The sequence below is a fragment of the Phascolarctos cinereus genome, unplaced genomic scaffold (assembly GCF_003287225.1).
Source record: "Phascolarctos cinereus isolate Bilbo 61053 unplaced genomic scaffold, phaCin_HiC Scaffold_2;HRSCAF=192, whole genome shotgun sequence".
NCBI lineage: Eukaryota > Metazoa > Chordata > Mammalia > Diprotodontia > Phascolarctidae > Phascolarctos > Phascolarctos cinereus.
Genome location: NW_027555625.1, coordinates 203,210,946 through 203,234,176, shown reverse-complemented (window position 1 = coordinate 203,234,176; position 23,231 = coordinate 203,210,946). Strand labels below are relative to the sequence as shown.

The 23,231-nt window shown below is 35.8% G+C and overlaps 1 protein-coding gene across 1 annotated transcript in view; it reads left to right on the top strand.

The window, feature by feature from the left end:
* NOL10 (nucleolar protein 10) overlaps positions 1-23,231 on the top strand; it is a 110,021-nt gene that overhangs the window by 70,189 nt on the left and 16,601 nt on the right. The window contains exons 14-17 of the mRNA XM_020992678.2: positions 7,471-7,597; positions 12,167-12,246; positions 12,416-12,514; positions 14,238-14,327. Of these exons, the coding sequence (XP_020848337.1) occupies positions 7,471-7,597; positions 12,167-12,246; positions 12,416-12,514; positions 14,238-14,327 (396 nt within the window). The remainder of the gene's footprint in view (positions 1-7,470; positions 7,598-12,166; positions 12,247-12,415; positions 12,515-14,237; positions 14,328-23,231) is intronic.

Below are 23,231 nucleotides of genomic sequence, written 5' to 3'. Positions count from 1 at the left end.
TACCTTTAAATTAGTTATTCTGCTTGGGTAGATTAATTCAAGAGCTTTATGGTACTTGGCTACATTTGAGATTAAAACCTTACCATACTGCCTGTTGATAGGTGTAGATTGTTTTAAGTCTGGATGGACCTAATGTGACAATTGGTGGTAGTGGTTGTATTACCATTAAAAGGGTGATACAATGTATCTTTTGAGTAATTTAAGTAATTACTTTTTAATTATTTAAAATGGACAAAATGTTGATTCAGTGATTGGACCATTAAGGGCAGAAATTTGAGTCAAAGTTCCTTTGCTGATTTACATACCCCCCCAAATTGAGATCTATTCAGTAAAAGAAAAGCACCAGAGCACTCACTGATTATAACTTCAGAATAAAATCTTCAACAAAATCATGCTATTGGCAGGCATTAAAAACTTAGAAATGTTGACACTAGATGCAGAAAAGCCACTATGCTTACAGTTGTATTTGTTTTGATGAACCAAAAACTGAAATGCTTTAACTATCTTGAGAGGGTTAGTTGAAAGTTATATATTTATGCTGGTCAGATATCAGTGGCTTTTTTTAATGTATTAATTAGTACTACAAGCTTTACAAGTAGAATAGAGATTGGCAAAGTGTGCCAAGTCTCTTATTGATTAAACCACTTCTCTTGGCCTCTTTGAAACATTTTAATTGTACATATTTGAGGAAATAACTTATGTGGATCTAATCTTTAATTCCAGCTTCCTTAAGATTACTTTGATATTTTTCTCTGTAAAAGGGAAATGGAAAAAGGTGATAAATGAAACCAGCCCCCTAAATGTCATTTTGTTTTTGATGGAAACATTTCATGCTATAAAATTTAACAACCAGAAATTTGATTTGAGAGATTATTTATTGCAGCCATGAAGCCTGTCTCTGGGGAAGTAATTGAAAACAATTCCATTAACTATTTCATTAAAAAAAAAGTTCTATTAAAATGCTTGGTTAATCCCCTAAAATGAAGTATTATGGTACTGTTTAAGAATATTATTGATTTTATGAAGTTGAATATCTAAAAGATGTTGAAGATGATATTGTAGTGTTCTAGTCTTCAAATAGAAGTCAGTAAATATACTAGAGCATAACTTTAATGTTGCCTTCAGGATTCTTGTTGCATCTGTGTGGGGGAAAGCTTCTTTATAATGAAGTCCTTCAATAAATAGCCTTCCTGTCCTCCCTAATCTCCTTTGGAAAAGTTCCAAGAAAGATAACTTAAACACAGTTCTAATCTGCAGTGTTAGGACAAGGCTCTGGTATGTTTATTTAAGAAAAAAAGAGGTTGCTTTTATTCAAAATACCTGTCTAGATCGTTCAAAAAACATTCAACAAACTAATACTCTCTATGTTGCAATGGTAGGGAATGGACGATTTGGGTTTGTTTATAAATGTATAAAGTTAGTGACTGTCAGGGTACCAGTCTATAAGATGCATATTTATAGTAATGTATTAGAATCAATCAGAAGCAGCATGTGTATCTTTTTTTTTGTAATTGGGTAATTTTTCATGCTTTCCCACTGTGTCATATGTTTTCCTTTCTCTCTTTCTTTGTTCGTGTTGTTCCCTAACTCTGGAATACCTACCCATCCCCTACTTTATTCTGCTCTCCAAGGACTACCTATCTCTTAGCTCATTCCTTATCCTTTAAAAAATTTTTCCAGACCCCAGTAACCCACAGTGATGCTTCCCAATAGCAACTTGATACTGTTTTTACCAGTTAGTTTGATTTCTTTACCTGACCAAATTGTAAGCTGTATGCAGGGAGGGCAGGGACTGTGTCTAACTCTTTGAGAACTCAGTAGAGCACCTCTAGAGATGGCCTTCCTTGCCCACAGTCATAATAGATACTAAGTGATTGAGCTAGATTTTCATTCTGGATCTTTTGACTCAAAACCCTATTTTACTTTCCATTATGCTGCTTTCAGTGAGTGATTAAACAGAATACTGAATTTGAAGTTGAAGACTTGACCTCAGTGTGATTAAATGAATTTCAATTCCATTTTCTTTGAAAACTTATAAACTTGCCACCTTTTCAGAAGTTCCAATGTCTTAAATGTTGTCAACTGTACTGCATTTTATAGAAAAGGAATTTAGACACTATTCTGTTTCTCATTTTGTATTAAGCACTCTGTTCCATAAATTAATATACAAAAATGTTATTTCTTTTTTTTTAAGTTATTGGTATATTTTGTTTTTATGTTGCCTGAATTTAACCCTGTGTCCTTTTCCCTCCCCTTTTCCTATTCCATATAATGCGATTTTTCTTTTTTCCCCCTACTTAATAGTATTTTGTTTCTTCAATTACATGTAAAGATAATTTTCAACATTCACTTTTATAAGATTTTGAGTTCCAATTTTTTTTCTCCCTTCCTCAGTGCCTTACCCTTTCCCAAAGATGGTAAGCAATCTGATATAGGCTATACATGTACAATCATATTAAACATATTTCCACAGTAGTTGTAGTGCCTTTTTTTAAAAGGAAGAACAATCAGCAAAATTGAAAAATATATTTAAAAAAATCTGAAAACAGTGTTCCATACCCAGGGACTTCCTAACTCTGCAGAAGAGTGAAGTATCTTCTCACATCTCTTCTTTGAGGCCATTCTTACAGAAATGTAATTTCTTTATTGGATGGTGTTTAATTCCCTGAAGATAATGATGGTTGAGAATTTTCCTCAATTGTCTCTCGTGAAAAAGAAATTTCTGCCATACCAAGTTGGTAATATAGCCAAATTATATCTTATCCACGTGAAAATGCTGTGGTTTTTGAATTTTCTTTTGTTTGTTCTTTTGTTATGATTGCTGTATTTCTTCCCCCCTCTCTCCACCTACAGTGAACCTTTTAAAGAATAACAGATTTACTCTTTCCAATGTAATTTTTTGTTTTTCCTCATTTAAATGATTAGTACCAAAACTAGAAAGGAAACTAATCATAAAAAGTTCTATTTTTTTGAAGTCCATTATCCTGTCTCCTGCCGAAAGCTTCACGCTGAAGGAAGGATCTCTGTAGTGACCTTTTCCCATTTAACTAGTACAGCTAGTGGGCTGCGTGTTCTCCCTCAGTGATTTGATTGCATGATGGAAAGGATTTGTATCAAAATACAGGAGAGACAAACATGTTCATTGTTTAGTGAAAGACCTAAGTATTTTGGTTCATTGTGAATATTACCCAGCAGAAAAAAACAATGAGCCTAGGTTCTTTATTGACGCTTTTTGGGAGGAGGAGGTATAATAGTGCATCAGTGACATGCTTCTGTGTCAAGTGGTGGTTTTACTGGAATCTTTGAAGGTGATTCCAACTATTAACTTTTTTAAATTTAAATTTTCTTTGTTCTTTTGAACTTCATAATCGTCAACCAAAATGACTGTTTCAGTATATAAAGAACAACAACAAAAAAAGGATTTATATATGAAACCATGAATTTCCATTGCAAAGTTTTCTAAAAGTTGAAGTTAAAAATTTTAAATGCTAATATCAAAATTGCCCTGTTTATGTCCCCTTATGAATTTTTTCTTCCATGTGCTTTTGAAATGTTTTGTTGATATTGTTATATATTGCTAATGTATTATTTTAAATGTGGAATTTTCTGAGAGTTATTAGATATAGCATGATTACCTATCATGTACCTTATTTAATTTTTTATCGGTATAGGGTAACCCTTCCACTGTTATAGTTATGAGCTCTCTACACCTTAGTAGAAGTTCTTTATGAGCTACTGTCACTGGGGAAAAAAAAATCATCCATTTATGGCCAACCCCTTCTGGTGTTAAGCTTTTCCTTATCTATCCAGAAACAGGTCCTTAATCTTAGACATTGGATGTCATAATCAGGTGTGTAATGAAAGCCCTTTTAGCTTAGTTGGACCTGACAGACCTTGTACTCTTTGACATAATCTTTGAGAAAATCTCGTTTCACCTCCTCGCCATGATAAGGTAGGACTTTAGTGGAAGACTTGTCCTGTTAATAAGTTTAAAAACGTTAAAAGAACAAGTTGTTTTATTACATCATTATCTTAAAATGTTTATAATGAGTAGTTTTCAACAGGTATGGGAGTTTATATTAATTTTTTTAATTCTAGAAACTAACTTCATCATTCCTTCAAATCTTTAAGAAACATCGGAGTTAACAGTCCAGATTTTAATACATCTCACGTGGTAATGTTTTTCTGGATAGTCCAAACAGCAAGTCATCTAATTTTGTTGTTGTTTTAAATAAAATAGGAGGCCACCTATTTGTCTCTCGTTGATCCTGAGTTCAAATCCCAATTCTGACATTGCCTGAATGCCTTTAGGCAAATCACTTAAGTTCTGTTGGCCCCAGTTTCTTCACCTACAGAATGAAGGGGTTGAGGTAGATGGACTAGGAGGCCCATTCTGGATCTACAGTTATAATTCTAGAATTGTAGAATGAGAACAATTTTTGCACTCAGTCTCATGGGATTGCTGTGGGGATTGGGATAGTATTTGCATAAAATATAATTAAATGCAGATTGTTCTTACTGCCTTCTCATGCTTTGCTTTTGTTATATATGAACCATTCTCATTTTCCAAAGTGCTCTTGATCTAAATCAAGGATTTTTTTCTTCATTTAGGGAACTACAAAGGACTTTAGTTGTCTTTCAGGTTCCAACTCTCCTGTGTCATCTTTGACTCTTTTTGTACCCTTGGTCTGTGTTTGTGGGACTGATTCCAAAAGTTGAAGAAGCAATCAACTTCTCCTGCCCATTCCCTGACATTTAGCAGTTAATTCTGTATAAGTGAATAGTAATGTGACAATTGATACCTTTGTACCACTAAATGGTGAAAGCAAAACCCAGCACATAATTTATTTATATTCCAATGAGATTTATTGTAATTTTTGTCATTCAGTTGTTTTAGTCGTGTTTGATTCTTTGTGACCCCAAAGATATTGGAGTCATTTGCCATTTCCTTCCCCAGCTCATTTTGCGCATGAGAAACTGAGGCAAAGTAGGTTAAGTGACTTACCCAGGGTCTCGTAGCTGGTAAATGTCTGAGGCCAGATTTGAACTCAGGAAGATGAGTCTTCCTGACTCCAGGCCCAGCACTCCTAGCTGCATTTGTTGCAGAAATGAATTGCAGCTTGAATGAATAGTGAGGACTTAATAGAGTATGAATGCTGCTTTCTACTCTTCTGGGTACCTCCAGATGAAGAACACTCTGCTCTAGGCTTACAGCTTTTCTTCCAGTTTTATGCCAGCTTTCCCCATAGCAGTGCAGAATGTCTATATCCTGGTATTCTGTCTTCTGTGGCAGGTCTGTCTGAGGCTGGGCTGCTCTTGTTGCTGATATGTAGTAGAAAAGCCCGTCTTTTCACTTCTGTCTTTATCAGTGAAGTTTCTCATTTTTCAAGTATTCTTGAAGATTGGTGAGTGCAGATAGGCCAGCTGGTATGTGTTCCTGAATTAGTGGATGGCCTTTTCTGAATGTGCATTGGCTGAAGCATGGGAGTCTAGGTAGTGGACAGTCCTTTATTTATTCATCGTTTACTCATCATATTCAGTACTTTATTTGCTCAGACTTTATTGACTCGACCTACTCAGTAGCCTCAGACATGGGGGCCTGTTGTTTGGGGCACACCCATGATGGATTTGATAGACTGGTTCCTATGCTTAACCTAAGGTTGATATACAGGCAGTGGTTAATTTGGGATTGACATTTTGCTCAATTTATATACTAATGAATAGGTTGAGAATATACTTGACAGAATGTTGTCTTAGAGCAAAGAAAGAGGGGCAAAACCTTTTGCAAAGATGAGAAGAAAAGATCTTTTTTCATTTTTGGCATGCACATGACAGTCCATCTCTAGACTTTGAAGTGTTTTCACTGGCTCTTCCTATGCCTGAGCTCTGTCTCCTCATGTCTGCCTCCTGGCTTCTCTGGTTTCTTTCATATCTCAGCTAAAGGCCCACCTTTGCAAGAAGCCTTTCCTAACCCTCCTTAATTTTAGTGTCTTTTCTCCAAGACTCTCTCCACTTTATCCTCCCATGTATCTTGTCTTTGTATGTAATTGTTTATGTGTTGTTTCCTGTCAGACTGTAAGTACCTTAAGAGTGGTGACTTTTTTTTACCTTTCTTTGTACGCTCAGGGCCTAGCACATAGTAGGTGCTTACTAAATGCTTGTTGACTGACGAGTAAATAAACAAAACTACAAGTAGCTTTGTAAAGAAAACTAGTAACTCAGCATGCAACAAAGGTTGTAGTAAACCATACTTAATATAAAAATTTCTTTTGCATAGAAAAGGAGTCTCTGAGCATCAGAATTACATTTGAAGTTACCATAGATAGTAATAGTAATAATAATAAGAACAATAATGATATAGGCTTGATTTAGCCCCAGTTCTACAGGCTGAAATTCATACCTCAGTGGCACTGCTAATGGTGAGATGCATCATAGAAGACAAAATAAGGCAAATGGATAATGAAAATAAAGACCTTTCTGTGTTGATTCTGAATCCTGTTGATGTTAGCTGCTTAGTTTCTTTCATTTGCCCCCTCTGTTCCTTTCCCATTGCCATTGCCTTAGTTCAAGTTCTTTTATTACCTGGATCATTGCAATAGCCTAGTAACTGATGAACTTCTAGTCTTTCCCCTTTCCAGTCATCCTTGAAATGGCTGCTAGAGTAAATTTCCCAAAGCATAGTCCTGATCATATTAATTCTTCACTCAAATGCTTTTAGTGGCTTCTTATTTCTCATATATAAAAATTCCTTATGTTGGTAATCAAGGCCTTCCACATACTGGCTCCAATCAGCTGGAGTTCTGTTTCAGCTCACCTGGATTACCAAATGGCCCTTGCTCTCATCCAACGTTCTCCTACCTCAGAGCATTTGTTCATGCACTTCCTCACAACCATCAGGTTCATCTGTCTTCGATTGCTGAGATCTTTCTTATATTTCATGATGCAGCTTGGGTGCTGCCTCTTCCATGAAGTACCACAGGGTCACCAGTCTAGAGCTGGAAGGGACCTCTGAGGTCATCTAGTCTAGTCCTCTCTTTTTACAGATGGAGGTAACTTGACTTGCCCACCTTCACACAAGCAGGAGGTGTCAGAGCCAATATTTGAACCTTAACATTCTGTCTTTCATTCTACCAATTTTTATATTGTACTACATTGCTTTTGTTTAACCTTTCAGATTCAAGTGATTACCCCCTCCAAAAATCTCATGACTTTTTTTTAATCTTTTCTGTTTCTTCATTGTATTCCTTTTTATAGGTATTTGTAAAAATGTCTTATTCCCCCCTTGCTGGGTAGCAAGTTCTGTAAAGGTAGGGAAATGTGCCAATTGTTATCTTTGTATGCCAAGTGCTTAAACCTGGGCCTCATATTTAGGCACTTAGTAAATTTTTGTCACATTGACTGAAATAGGTGATTCTATTAAGTGTCAGGGTAACTGCCATTGTCTAACTTTATTGTAATGTATACTCACAGGTTTTGGGTCCTGCTCCTAGATGGTGTTCATTCTTAGACAACTTGACTGAAGAATTAGAAGAGAATCCAGAAAGCACAGTTTATGATGATTATAAATTCGTCACCAGGAAAGATCTTGACAATCTAGGTAAAAAAAAATGTTATGGTCATAAATGTTTTTTTCCTTTATTTTATTTCACTTTTTCTTTTTTAAGTTTTAAATACTTCCTGATGTTCTGATACTTCCTTGATGTTCTGATGTGGGCAGCAAATAGATATAATTCTCAGCTGAAATTATTTGCTCTCCTGTATAGATTATAGTCACATCTGTTATCTCTATTATTAGAAAAGAGTAGTGGTGCAGATCATCAGAAATGACTTTCCTACCTGGCTTTGGAAGTCAATCTGACTTTTTTTGAAATCACATTTAATAGCTACTGCTAATATTTTTATTTCTTCTTAAGATGTTTCATTCATGTTCTTTTCTTTTTAACATACACTGCCAGCTTCCCAATGACTGCTCTCCCAGACTTCACTGACCCAACAGTCAGTGAAAACAAATGAACATACTAGCTGTGTCTCAAAATATAAATGTGACTTCTATATCCATTGTTCACCACCTCTTTGTTGATAGGTGGGAAGCATGCTTCACCATTAAGTCCTATGAAGTTACTATTGGTTATTGAATTGATCAGAGAAGTCTTTTAATGTTGTTTTCATTCACATTATTTGTTATATTATCATTATATTGTGTTACTTTATGTCATTATGGTCACTGTAAATTGTTCTTGTGGTTCTACTGAAGCTAAATTTCATTTTATTCCTGAGGTACCAATCAATTAGGATTCAATAATGGGACAAGTTAGCATTGGATTATCCTCCTACAGCAGATGTCAAAAATGTAGTCCACAACACTCTTCGGTATGGGCTGAATCAGATTAAAATATGATTGGGAGAAACCATGAAAAAGAGGAAATGAAACACAATAACAAAAGAAAAGGAGCGAAGTTAGTATGCTTCCATCTGCGTTCAGACTCCAGGGTTCTTTTTCTGGATGTGGAGAGCATTTTCCATCATGAGTCTTTTGGCGTTGTCTTAGATCCTTGCATTGCTGATAAGAGCCAAGTTTATCAAAGTCATTTAGGTACTGTTTTATCTCTTTTGTGGAGGAAAATCTTGAGATCTTGGAATTTTCTGGCCTATTCCACCATCTTCCCAGAATCCTCCCTAATTCTATTACTTTTAATAGAACTTAGTGAATATTTTAAGGTTTTTATTTTTGAGGAAATACTTGCTTTTCATTACATTGGCGTTTAAAAAGAAAAGTTATCATCAAGGAGTGACATTATGCCACCTGAGTAGAACAGGTTTTGAAATACATCATTAATCTTAATTAAGTAATGTCGTTCCTGTTGGGTATGTGTTAGCATTTTTTACCTAATAAGCAAGCAAACAAAGAAAAACATCTACCACAGACTCGGAACAAAACAAAAAAACCTTAGCACCTAAGTGTTAGGATTCATGTACCAAATCCCCTTTTGTTTGTGTGTATTTTAGTTATTTTAGCTGTGGAAGTAACAAAATAAAGTGTGTCACTTGGTCCCTTTGAAATGGCACGCAGTTTTCTGAGTTAAAGAATACATATTTCTGGCAAAACTATAGTCAGAGTAAAGTTGGAATAACAAGTCATTCAGAATGGGAAAACGATTCATTTTTATCACAAGCCTGGACAAGATTTCATTTTCTTTGCAAGAAATAGATGCACAGTGGTGTCTGTGAATGTGTTTGAGAAAAGATATCTTCTAGTGGATAATACTAGAAGTAGCTGTTAGTAGATAGTTAAAAATTTTTAATTTAAAAAGTTTTGCCTTTTGTGTAGCTGTGCCTTAATCACACCTAATCTTTTGACATATGATTTCTTTACTTTCCTTACAAATTTGTATTTTAAAGCTTAATGTCTTCAGAAGAAAGAAAATACACATGTATTTTCAAAACTTGTTAAAATCAGCATTTAGAACCCTATATAGCTACTTTCCTTTATATTCCAGAATGATAAAAATAGAATACAAGTTTATTATCTGAGTGCTAAATTTGAAAAGTCTAGATGTTTTTCTTTTTTCATTTCTTTTCTTTCTTTCTTTCTTTCTTTTTTTTTCCCATCTGGGCAGTGGGGTTAAGTGACTTGCCCAGAGTCACACAGCCAGTAAGTGTCAAGTGTCTGAGGCCGAATTTGAACTCAGGTCCTCCTGAATCCAGGGCCGGTGCTCTATGTGCTGCGCCACCTAGTTGCCCCTTAGATATTTTTCTTTATGGATCTTCTCAGTGACTTCATATTGAGTATTTTTAGTGATGGGCTAGGTCATTCTCATATTGAATATAATATTGTATATTGTATTTTTTGAACTATTCTAAAATATGCAGACCTTTTAAACCTGGTTATCCGTTTGGGGCCAAGTACAGACTTAAGTAAAAGATTTAGATAGTACTCTGATAAATCTAATCCTGTGCATCATTGTTAGTAGGTAATTATACATAAGAATGTATTCCTCTCTCTTTCCAGGAGCAGATGACTGAATGTAGAACACTACATATAATTATTGCACTTACTTAGCTCTGCTTGACTATTTTTTCCCCCTTTTTTTATAAGGGATGGCTTTCTGAGATGTGTGGTGAGAGGGACCATTTATATAGTGCTTTAAGGTTTGCAAAGTGCTATCAAATATTTTTATCCTCAACCCACTTTATAGATAAGGAAACTGAAACAAACAGAAATTAATTGATTTGCCCAGGGTCACAGAGCTAGTTACATGTCTGAGACTGGATTTGAGCTCAGGTGTTCCTGTTTCTAGGTCCAGCACTCTTATCAACTGCCCAAATAACTGCACTATACTAGCTGTATGAGTTGCAGTGTATGAGCTGTGGTTTCAATGATACGGGAATATCCAATGAGAACACTCCCTCTGCCAATAAGGTCAATATATTCTCTGAAAATGATAGTTGTCGAGAATTGCCTGGAATACTGAGAGGTTAAGTGATTTCCCCAGGGTCACATAGCTACTACCTTTCAGGGGCTAATCTTCCTGACAGCAGTCTGTCCATTATACCATGCTGGGAATTGAAGGCAATGCAAAAATAAAAGATATTAACAGAATTTTAACTCTTAAAAAAGATAACATGCACTTTTACCTTTGTACTTAGAGAAAAAAAATCAGTGATCAATTTTCCCTAATACGTGAAAATCGCTTGGAATAATTAGAAAAGTAAAAGCAATAATACTTGGTTCTCGTTTTCCTCTTTTTTCCGAAGTATAAGAAATGGTAACAAATGTATTGTTTTGGGGATTAGACATAATTGAGTTCTTTAGGCCCAAGCACTTTCAGTAACTTGGATTTAGCAACTAAGAGATGATTGTTAACCTTAGAGAGAATAGCTTCACCAAGGTGGCTGGATCAGGAGCCAGATTGCTGTGGTATAGTGGGAGGTGAGAAGGGAGAGGCAACACAGGCAAAGGTTTCTGGGAGTTTGATGGTGAAAGAGAAAGGAAAAGATTTCCTCTAGAATCAAATGCACACTCCTCTGTTTCTCGTTTAAGCCTCTCTGAGTTTATTATACATCATTCTCTTCAGATGCTCTATGGTCAAGCCAAACTGCCCTTCTTCATGTTCCTCACCTTTCTCCTTACTTTTACACTGGCTCTATCCTTTTCTTAGAAAGTTCTCCTTCTTTTCCAGAATCCAGCTCTTAGAAGCCCTAGTTCTCCTCAGGGCTTAGCTCAAACATCATCTTCTAAATGATCCCCGTAGCTGCTAGTAGACCCCAACCTCCCACCTCATCTCTTCTGAATTGCCTTTTATTTATTTGGTGTATATATAGTCTTCCCTGAGGGAATGTAAAGTCCTTGAAGAAAGAGGCTTTCATTTTTGTCCTTGTATCTTCAGTGTCTAGCACAGTTCCTTGAACACAATAGGCACTTAATAAATTCTTGTTGATTGATTAACCCCACTGGCATTGTTGCACGAGTTTTTCTGTCAGTGTTCAGCTTCATGAGAAGAACAGAGAAAGTAAATAGTGGGAATAACTCAGAGTTGGATTTTCATCTTGTTCAGTTTTGAAACTAATAATAAATGTGATACCTTAGCAGGTCATAGATATTCCTTTTCTTTCTTTTTTTAATTAGTTTTTTTAGATCACGGCTGAAGTATTAGCTAAGGGGGCAGCTAGGTGGTGCAGTGAGGGTACAAGCCCTGGAGTCAGCAGGACCTGAGTTCAAATGTGGCTTCAGACACATAACACTCACTAGCTGTGTGACTCTGGGCAAGTCACTTAACCCCAATTGCCTCATTCCTCCCCCCCCCACAAAAAAAATAAAGTATCAGCTAAAAATAAAAAAAATAATAATCTCACTTATCCCCAAGTAAAACATCCTAAATTCCACTCAGCTGAAAATGACTTCTTTTCTCTGTTGTGATATTTATTACTTAATATTTAAAATAAAAACTAAGTGATAATAGTGAGATGAGGGGCATGTTAAGATTTTTAATTTCCTTAGTGCTTTCATTTAAATGTATAGTTTTCAAATCTCCAGACTTCTGAATGATTAAAAAAATAAATGTAAGCAAATCAAATGCAGCAGGTTTTGTGATACTATAATCAAATTTAGATAAGGGTTTTTTTTCCTGTGTGAGATTTTTTAAGTGAACTTTTTCATCATTCCTAGGCCTTACACACCTCATTGGATCACCTTTACTCCGGGCATATATGCATGGTTTTTTCATGGATATAAGACTCTATCATAAGGTAAACATATAGTTAAGATGAGTTCAAGTAGGAGACTATGAACATGTAGTGATTTTTCTCCTACATATTCTCATAGTATGTTATTTTAAAGAATGTCATGGTTCTTTGAAGTTGTACCCTCAGTGTTTATCACTTATGTTTCTTGTCTTTAAATTTTTCTTGTAAACAGGTGAAATTGATGGTAAATCCATTTGCTTATGAAGAATACAGAAAAGATAGAATTAGACAGAAGATAGAAGAAACTCGTGCACAAAGAGTCAAATTAAAGGTAAATATTCCCACTTTTGAATCTTACTGAAGGAAACACTCCTTTTTTAAAAACATGATTTTATTTCACAAGACTGTATTATGTAGGTTGTATTGATGTAGTATGCTGTTTATCTTTTACAGCTTGATTTTGTGTAAAACATAAATTGACATCTTTACAAAAGCTCATGTATATATTATGTTATTTTATATAGGAGTCCTGTGATGTAATGGACAGGACTTTCTGACTTGGTCTGGTGCTCTAACCATTGCACCACCTAGCTGAATGTGTTTATCTATTTAAGCATAATATTTTACTTTTGTGAGTGGCTTTACTTTATAGTTAATTTCTATTTGTAAATTAGAAATCTACCAAGAGAAGATGATTTTAATTCATTCTAAGAACATCTAATACTACTCTCTTGAGTTTTCACTTTCCCCCTTCTTTCTCCCTTTCTCCCTCTCCCTTTTTCTCTCAAGCTCCATTCCTCTCTTTTTCTCTATGTCGTTATGGTTTATTTCCACAATGGCCATTTCTTATGCACCTTTGATACTTTATTTCTTCTGCACCTTTGATCTCCCTCTCTCTCCCTTCATTCTTCCCTTCCTCTCCCCCATCCTCTTTTCCCCTTTCTTTCTTCTCCTCCCTCACCCTTCCTCTGTTTCTTTTTTCCCTATTTGTTTCCACAATGGTCATTTCTTATGTACCTTTGATATCTGGTACATTTGTCTTTGGCCTTGGGAAAGATGCCTAAGACTACAAACAGTAACTGGTAATTGGCCTCTTATGTATGTTTGCAGATAAAATATTTTTGTCAACTTATCATATATCATTTAGGGGAAATAGAAAAATAATTTGTGTTTTGAAGTTGTTTCAAGATGCTATTTCTTTTCTCTCCCAATATATTAGTTATTTAAATATTAAATGGGGTAGGATGGAGTAAATTATTTAAACTTAAAGGTATTATTTCATACTATAACCTAAAAAGTTAAATGAAAAATAAAGGAAAAATGGAAGCGTTATTTGGAACAAGAGTGGACTAGACATTTTCTTTGATCTTTACGACGTCTTAACCTCTGCAAAATAGGAATTATGCACAACCAATAAAGGAAGCATTATCTGAAGAGTTGACAGATTCTCACATGGATTTTCCTTTTGGAAAGTCCAGAGTTCTGAAGCAGGGTGGCCTTTCTTGCCCCATAATGTGTTTCAGGCCCTTGGTCTAGTCTTAGGTTACATACAACTTCTCCTAGTTTGTCCTTTATCTTGAGCCATGGAAATTGGGAAGAAGAAGAAGGTCCTTTAAAACTACAAACAGATCTCCTGACAGGTTATTTCTAAGTGCAGTGGGTCAGGACCAAGCTAGTTCCTACTATAACCAACAGGTTAATGAAAAATAGAGTTGTGGTGGGTAAAAATATCTCAAGTCTAAAAATTGCCTTTATTATGGAACTTTCCCCCTTTAAAGCTAACTTTTTAAATTGCTAGACAAAGGAAGACAGGTGTTTAAAGTGTACATTTGACACATAGTAGTTATGCAAACATGGGCAAGCCATTTAATTTTTCATTGCTCCCATGCAATTCTCTACGAGTTACTGGTCTGTGTAGGAGGAAGGAGTTTCTACCATGGACGTTTCCTATGCTAATGAACTCACAGATGCATACACTGCTTCCTCAAAGCTAATCTTTAAGTGTCCAGGAGATATATTCTTAAATACCATTATGCTCCTTCTTTTTCAAATAGAAACTGCCAAAGGTTAACAAAGAACTGGCCCTCAAGTTAATTGAAGAAGAGGAAGAAAAGCAGCGGTCTGTTTGGAAAAAGAAACTTAAGGTAAGATTATATTTAAAGAGGAGAGTCTCGAGTGGATTTTGTTTTCAAAATTATCATGCTCCTTCCAGAATACTTTAGACAATGGGTTTCTCATTAGATTTTTGAAGATTTATTTGCTTTATCAATAGCAATCCCTCCCTGGATTTTGGAGCTAAACTAGTCATTTCCTTTGTGATCGTATGATCACTTTTCATTGGAGAAAATAAACCAAGAACTTTTCCTTTAATTATTTCTCCTTGATCTATTTTCCAGGTTGTTTTTCCAGTGAGATAATTCACATTTTGTTCTGTTTTTTCCATTCTTTTGATTTTGTTTTCTTGTTTCTTGATGTCACATGGAGTCTCTAGCTTCCACTTGCCGAATTCTAATTTTTTTTTTTTTTGCTTTTTGGTGAGGTGATTGGGGTTAAGTGACTTGCCCGGGTTAAGTGACTTGCCCGGGTTAAGTGACTTGCCCAGGGTCACATAGCTGGTAACTGTTAAGTGTCTGAGGCTGGATTTGAACTCAGGTCCTCCTGACTCCAGGGCCAGAGCTCTATTCACTGTGCCACCAGTGAACTTTTGTACCTCATTTTCCATTTGTCCATTTTAATTCTGCTTTTAAGTAGTTCTTCTCTTTAGTGGATTTTTGTGCATCATTTGCCGTTTTGCCTATTTTGTTTTTTAAGATGTTATTTTCTTTAGTATTTTTTTGTGCTTCCTTTACTAAGCTGCTGACTCTTTTTTCATGATTTTATTATGTCATTCTCATTTCTTTTCCCAATTTTTCCTCTACCTCTCTTACTTGATTTTTAAAATCCTTTTTGAGCCCTTTCATGGCCTGAGACCACTTCTTTTTTTTTTTTTTGAGGCTTTGCATGTATCTGCTTTGATTTGTTATCTTCTTCTGAGTTTGTGCTTTTTGATCTTCTTTGTCGCCGTAGTCACTTTCTATGGTCAGGTTCTTTTTTGTTGTTGTTGTTGTTTGCTCTTTTTTCTTGCTTATTTCTTGAGTTTTAACTTTATGTTAAAGTTGAACTCAGCTCCCAAGGTAGGGAGGACACTGTTCCAAGCTTCAAGTTTTTCATGTTTTCAGAGCTACCCCAGGGGGTCTGCAAGCTCTTAGTTCTTCTAAGGTGGTATGGTCTAAGTGGAGGTATGGTCAGTACTCTTCTGGCCTGTGCTTTGGTCTGTGAGCAGCCACAATCACTCTCTTCTGCCCTGGAACTACAACCAGGGTCTCCACTTCCCACTAGTGCTTCTCCTTGCCCTGGGACTGTGAATTGAAACCATGTCTGGATACCCTGTAATTTTCTGACCAGCTATTCAACCCCATTACTGTCTGTGGGCTGAGAGCTCTGGAAGCCACCTGTACTCCTCATTTAGTTGCCCTAGGTCCTTCTGCTGGCTTGCAGGGCACAACCTACGAGAGACCATGCTCCACTCTTACCCCAGTGAGATGGCCTTGCCTGCCGACCTTGTAAGTTGTCTCATGCTGTCAGATTGTTTCATCTTGAGCCATTATTTTAATGTTTTTTGGAGGGAAGCATGGGAGAGTTCAGGTGAATCCTTGGAGAGTTAGGCTGAATCCCTGCTGTTACTCCTCCACCTTCTCACAGTGTATTTTAGAACTCTTCCTTCATCAGGTCAGTAGTAACTTAGCAGGCATTGTCATTGATGAACCACTGAATATAGAGGTATTTTCCATATACTTAAAACTTACCTCTAATTTGATTGTTACTGTGTTTTTGGATTGATATCTCTCTTAAGTGGAGCACAGGAGAATTTCCTGCATTGGTAAACAGAAGGTACTGACTCTAACTTAATTTCTTCTGGGTGAGTAAAGGTAATCATGATATCAGTTACCATATTTTGCTATAGTATGGTAATAGCTCTAGTTCAGGGGAAACAGCATAGTATTGTATTTATAGCACTAGATTTGGAGTCGTAAGACCTGGCTAGGTTCAAATTCTGGCTTTGTTGTTTATTAGCTGTATGACTTTGACCAAGTCCTTTCCACCCTCTGAGAATTCTATTCCTCTTCTGCAAAATGTATGATTGAAATGAATTCTTTAGTATCCCTTCCAGTGCTAAGCCTTATATATTCCTGTGGTTCTTATTCAGTTCTTGTGAGTGTATTTAGTAGCTTTTCTGTTCTTTCCTTGTTGGTAGCTATAATTTGTTTCCTTTTTCAGTGCCTTAGCTTCAAGCAATGCTCTTTTTAAGCCATTAATTCCATATTTTGTTATTGTCTGGGAATCTGTAAAACCCATATTTGTTAGAACCGTAGTTGTAGAATTGCAAATAGCATCTGAATGGAAGCCTGTCTTTAGAGAACTGTATGGACTTTGTGACATCTATTTTTTGCTGCCAAGAAGCTTTCTGACTCCTTGTAATAATATGAATTAATGGTGTGGCCAGGATTATCTAGCCTTATTTTTCTTGTATCACAGCATTTAAAAAAAAAAGATAGGTAATATTGTTTATTTTTATAGTGATCATTTTTTTGTTATGCACAATTTCTGTAACCAGTTAACTATCCTGTGGTGAAATAAATTTCTTTTCAGAAAAATTAGTGTTACATAATCTTAATCAAAGAACATACTAGTTCAGATTGACAAAAATTTTTAATCAAAATTCCATCATACAGTGGATAGAGCTCTGGCCTTAGAGTCAGGAGGACCTGAGTTCAAATCTGGCCTCAGACACTTGACACTCAATAGCTGTGTGACCCTGGGCAAGTCGCTTAACCCCAATTGCCTCACCAAAAAGCAAAAAAAAAAAAACCAACCAAATTCATTGTAATACTTTAAAGCTTTTTACAAAGCTATTGATAAAGGATCTCATGCTGTTCTTGGGAAAGATCAAGAGATGTGGACTAGATAACAACATAATTAGATGGATTCAGAACTAGTTAGATGGCCAGTTTCATCAGTTGCTAATGGGTCAGTTTTCATTATGGCAAGACATCTCTAGTGGAGCACCCCAAGGATTTGTGTTTACTTTATTTAACATTTTTTGGGGGGGAAGGGGGTGAGGCAGTTGGGGTTAAGTGACTTGCCCAGGGCAGCTAGTGAGTGTTATGTGACTGAGGCTGGATTTGAACTCAGGTCCTCCTGACTCCAGGGCCAGTGCTACCTGGCTGCCCTTCTTATTTAACATTTTAAGAAGTAACCTAGACATGAATAGAGATGGCATACTTGTCGGGTTTGCAGGTGACACGAAGCTGGGAAGAATTGCTAACACACTGAATAACAAGAGTCAGGATTCCAACAGATCCTAATAGGCTAGAGAATGTTGTACTAAATCTAGTAAGATAAAATTCAGTAGAGATGACTGTAAGATCTTAAATTGGGATACAAAACTCCCCAGCTTTACCACTTTAAGATGAGGGAGTCATAGTTGTATAGAAGTTTGTCTGAATAAGTTTTGGGGATTTTATTTAGTTTCAGCACTGTTGGTGTGGCAGCAAAAACTACCAAGGTGTTCTTGGACTGCATTAAGATGGGCACAGCTCCCAGAGATAAAGAGATAATACTCTTTCCACATCAGATCTCACCAGGAATATTATGTTCAATTCTGGCTGCTCCAGTTTCAGAAGGACATCGATAAGTTGGAGCATATCCGTGGAAGGGCAAATAGAATGGTGAAGGACTTTGAGGATTGGTTGAAGGACTTAGAGATGTTTACCTTAGAGAAGACTGGGAAGACACATGCTGTTCTCATCAGATATTTGAAAGGCTGTCTCTCTGTAGAAGAGTGATTAGAACGTGCTCTCTTTGGCCCCAAGGGCAGAATCAGGATGAGTGGGAGGAAGTTACAGAGAGGCCAAGTTAGGCTTCATGTCAGGAAGAGCTGTCCAGAAGTAGGAGGGTATGTGTTGAGAGGCGGGGGTCAGTTCCTCTACCTTGGAGAACTTTTAAGCAGGGGCTGGATATGTTATGATGGGGATTCCTCTCAGTTCTGGGTTGGAATAGATGGCTGCTGAGCTTCATTCTTCATACTCTTTGATACTTTTGTTGAAATATTAAAGTACACTTCTGCTGTGTTTTCTCCAATCAGTTTTGGTAAATTCGGTTCACTACTTCCATAGTCCTTTGGTGTTAATACCTTTTATTCTGCTTGCATATACTTTGTACTTCAAACATTTTTCCCTTCTCAGTCCATCAAGTCACTTCTATTATTATATTAAAAAAACTAAAAGCTTTATCTACGTGCAGTCTTTCCTAAGTAAGTAGAATTTTTTTTTAACCTTCCATGGCCTTTTTTCTGTTAGTAGTCTTTAGTGTTTCAGTTTCTGTTAATAGAATAACACTCCACTGCTTGAACATTTGCAAAGATCTGTTGACATTTTAGTCTGTGTCTTTATAATCCGAACATGTATACATATTTAATTTGTAGATGTGTTTAACATGTATCTAAGCATGCATCTTACAGAGTAACACACAACTATGTATGATGTAAATACTTATTGCCACCAACCAGAGGTTCTGGGCTATTTGCTTTGCTCAAAGGCTACAACATGATTTTAATGTCGGTCAGAATTAAAAACTATAATTAACCTTAGAAAGTCATATCATATACTCCAAAACTAAATTTAAATTTAGGATGAAAAAGCTACCATATTTCTGAAGTGTAGCATCAGCAGCTGATTTAGGAGGAGAAATTTTTATTTCTTTGTCCTTAGCAATATAGTGTGTTTGTAACCTCTCAGACCCCAGGGGAGGGACCTCTCAAATTAAGATTTCATTTTAGTTGTTGTTCGCTTTGTGTACTTTTCAGCTCTGATGGAGAATCAGAAGCTAGAGCTTAGAGATCATTTAATTCAGTTCCTTAGTTTTATAGATAAGGAAACTGAGGCCCCCAAAAGTTGTGACTTGGCCAGGGCCCCATAGGTAGCAGAACTGAGACTAAATAAAACCCAGGTTGTCTGACTCAACTAAGTTAAGTGTTTTTTCTGCTATGCCATCACAGTTTCATCTTCCTATCAACTCTATCCTGGTGGTCTAGACTTAAGAGTGCTTTGTTGATTGGGTTACCACAAATTCACCATAATGAATAATTGAGTACAATAAATGTATTTCCAGGCTCCTCTAACAGTAACTCATTAAAGAAATTATCTGTCTGCTGTTTGTAGTTTGAATGGGGGGATGGTGATGAGGATCTTAGAAATTCTTTTGTTCTGCCATCAAACAGCAATTCTCATCCAGCTTTTGCATACTGTGAGTATTATTATTATTAGCAGTGTAGTCTGCTATATAAAATCCTAGAGGAAGAAGCCATTACACCGGCTCATGCTTTTAAAAAATGAGATTTAGCTTTATGATAGCTTGCTAACCTGAGTCAGTTCATGGATTCAGAGCTAACACTGCTAATGACCCAGAAAAATTCTGTTAATGTTCCCCATTCCCATTGAGAACCTACTGTTTTAGATAGTCTAATGACAAATTAATATCTGCATATTAAAAAAAGAATTTTCTTTTGAGATTTTAAACAATAGGTAACACAAACTATTTCTTACCTAAGTGAAACATTAAATCCATAATAGATCATTAGCTCTGCCTTTGAATTCTGCTCTTCAAAACTTTAGTAGCTTTAATAGTATTGATAGCACCTCGTGATCTGGGATGTAATGTTTTGGAAGACTGCACTGTTCAGTTTTGTTGAACTGTGGGTCCATTTGAAACTTAATAAAGCAGTAAAATGAAGAGAGAATATGTTTGGATGTGGCTTCCTTTATATTTCTGTTCCCAAATGTTGCCCCTGTCACTAGGAAAGTATCTAAGTGACATATCTCAGGGGTAAAATAAGTATACGCATCATAGTTGTATATATAAATAAAGAGTTACAACTGTAGCATGTGTGACTTGTCCCACTACTCCCGTAGGTATTATTAGACTTCCCTATTTCTGTGAGAACATTACTGTTTCCCTAGTCACTCAGTCTTGAAACATGTAAGTTATCTATGATTCTGCCTTCTACCTCAGCATCTCCAACCCCATACAATCAGTTACAATTCAATGTGACTTAGATCTGTCTATTCCTTCCCATTCACACTGCCATCACTCTATTTCAATCCCTCAACTATCAAAAGTCTTCTAAGCCAACATTTTTTTTCTTTCTTCTATCAATCTGTCATTCAAATACCAACATAATATTTCTAAGTCACAAGTCTAGCTATGACACTTTCCTGATCAAAAACCTAAAGTGGATCTCTGTTATTTCTGGCAGTGGTTCCTAACCTTTTTAAGTAGGGCATCAGCTTGATTTAGTGAAAAGTATGTTAGACTTGAAGTCAGGAGAAACTGGATTTGAAATCCTACTTCTAAAGCCTACCTTTGTTACCATGGACAAGTTACTTAATCATTCTGAGTCTGTTTCCTTACCTGTAAAATGTTTATGAAACCTTCAGTACCTACGCCATAGGTAGATTGTGATGATAACCTTGTTGTTCTTGTTGTGAAGATAAAATGAGATAGTATATATGTAAACCTGCTACATAAACACCAGATACAATAACTACTATTTTATTACCCCCTTTAGCCTTAAAAAGTTCCTCAGACCCACTCTGTGAGTAGTTGTACTCTTCATCTGTTGATTTAGAAAATACATAGTGACAATAAATGTTATGAATTATTGACCACAAAAGCAACTTCATACATTTAAAAATAGTAATACATATATACAAGACATTATTCAGTCTACAGAAGATTTGTTTGCATATGGATTCATTGACTCCTTGCAGTTACTCTGGGACTCCAGAGGATAGGAACCAGTGATCTTTAGGATAAAATGCCCTTCTCAAACTTGCTCTGAATTGCCTATTTGGGTTGATTTCCAGCATGATTAGACTATTAGCTATTTCATGAACTTAACTTATATTCTCACTCCTTGCATTCATGAAGGCCAAATCCTTGGCTTGAAATTCTTCCATCTAATTTCTTTGAGTCCTTATTTTCCTTAAGGATCAGCTAATGTGTAACCTTCTCAGTGTACTCTTATCTGATCTCCCAGACTGAAAGTATTCTTTCATTTCTCAAAGTTTTTTTATGGTATTCTCCTTCCTCCCTGTAACTTCCCATCTCATATTATTTGTCTCTGTTGAGAAGAGGATTCATGTAATTTTCTATCTTTGTATCCTCAGTGCCTACCACACTCCCTTTTATATAGGGATAGAGACTAGATTTATGATTTGATTAGTATTAGGAACTCAGTGGATGTGGAGTTTTGCAGGTCTGCAACTTAAAGCCTTAGAGAATCTCCCAGCACACAGGAGTTAAGGGACTTGTGTAGGGTCATGCAGACAAGATGAGTCAGAGCCATGACTTTAATCCAGGTCTTCCTGGTTCTGAGGCTGATTATTCATCATCATGTTGTGCTACCTTTCTGCCTTGCACATAGTACACACTTAATAAATATTTGAATGATTGAATCAAATAGCAAGGTAAGAGTCAAGTCATACATATGAACCATTAAGCTACCTCTTTATCAGAATACTAATTTAATCAAAAAAACTGTGGAGCAGCCTACCCATAGTAAAGCATGGCACCTAGTCATTGGAATTATAAAAACTGGTCCAGGTTTGAGCCCTTTATTTTTCTAATTTATTTTCTTTTTATTCTGAACAGAAACACCAAAAACAATAAGTATTTCCATACACAGTTTAGAACAGGAAAGGGTTGTACATGAAACAGTGAATCTCCATTATGTAGAACTTGCATCAAGTATATAATAAATTCAACGTGTATCTTCTAAAGCTGACATTTTTCCTAATTTCCGTCCACTGAGGTGTAGAAGTTAGGTTAGGTCTTTTGTTGTGTGTGTGTGTGTGTCCACTTCTCTTTGGCTTATTTGATATTAGAATGAGAGTAATAGCTTGGCATCTTTGTGCCACAGTACAGTGTATGACTGATTTGTTTCTTTGGCAACCGTTCTTTTAATGGCAGACGTTGTCATATCAGATATCTCTAGGCCATGGGTGTTTCTTGGCTGGGTATCTATGCCTGAGCTGTGCAGACAACTTAGAGATGATTAAACACCATTTCAGCTCTCTATCAAAATAATAAATCATCACTCCAGGGGTAAAAAGAATATTAATGTTTGTAGGCTATTATTTTGAGCCAAATCAGTTAGAACATTTAAAATGTTATCATTTTTAGCTTTTGCCTTCCTAACTGGGAAGTGGTAACCTTTATTTTCATATATTATTTTATAATTAATTTAATTGATTAATGTTCACAAATAAAGCTCTTGAGTATAAAGGGATATGAGAAAGTAGAAAAAAACAACCACTTAATTCACAGGTCATATAAATGTATCTCCCATGGATTATATATATAGTAAGTACTTTAAAATAGTCTTTCCATAAATTTTTCATCAATGACAGGAGATTCTTTTTCTTTTTTAAATTCTATGTGTTGAGTAAACTAGGCATCCATAAACTGGAGAACATTTCTAACTATCCTCTTATATTTTTGGGCTTTCAAGACAGCTATGTAAACAAATAATTAGATGAGGAAATAATGTTTTTGCAGGTGGTTGAAAAAAGAGTTTTTTCATTTTTTAAATCTTCATTTAAAATGTAATGGTCTTAAGGTTTTTAAAAATCCCAAAACAAGTTAAAAGCCATCATATCTCATTAGTATCATGATTAGAGAATACCACTTATATTTAGTCTCAGAATATTTTTTTCTGATATAATGATTTTTGCTAAACATAATGATTACGTGACAACTTTGTGGCATTTAATAAGCTGACGTGTTAAAATTTTTGTTCGTCATTTAATTGGATTTTTATTATTTTCTTAAGAAAATGTGCATTAAATAATAGAAAGGAACAGAACTAATAGGCCTGGTGTTTAATTCTGACTCTACTATTAACTGACTTTATATAGACAAAGGCATACTCCAGTAGTAAAATTCAGTTC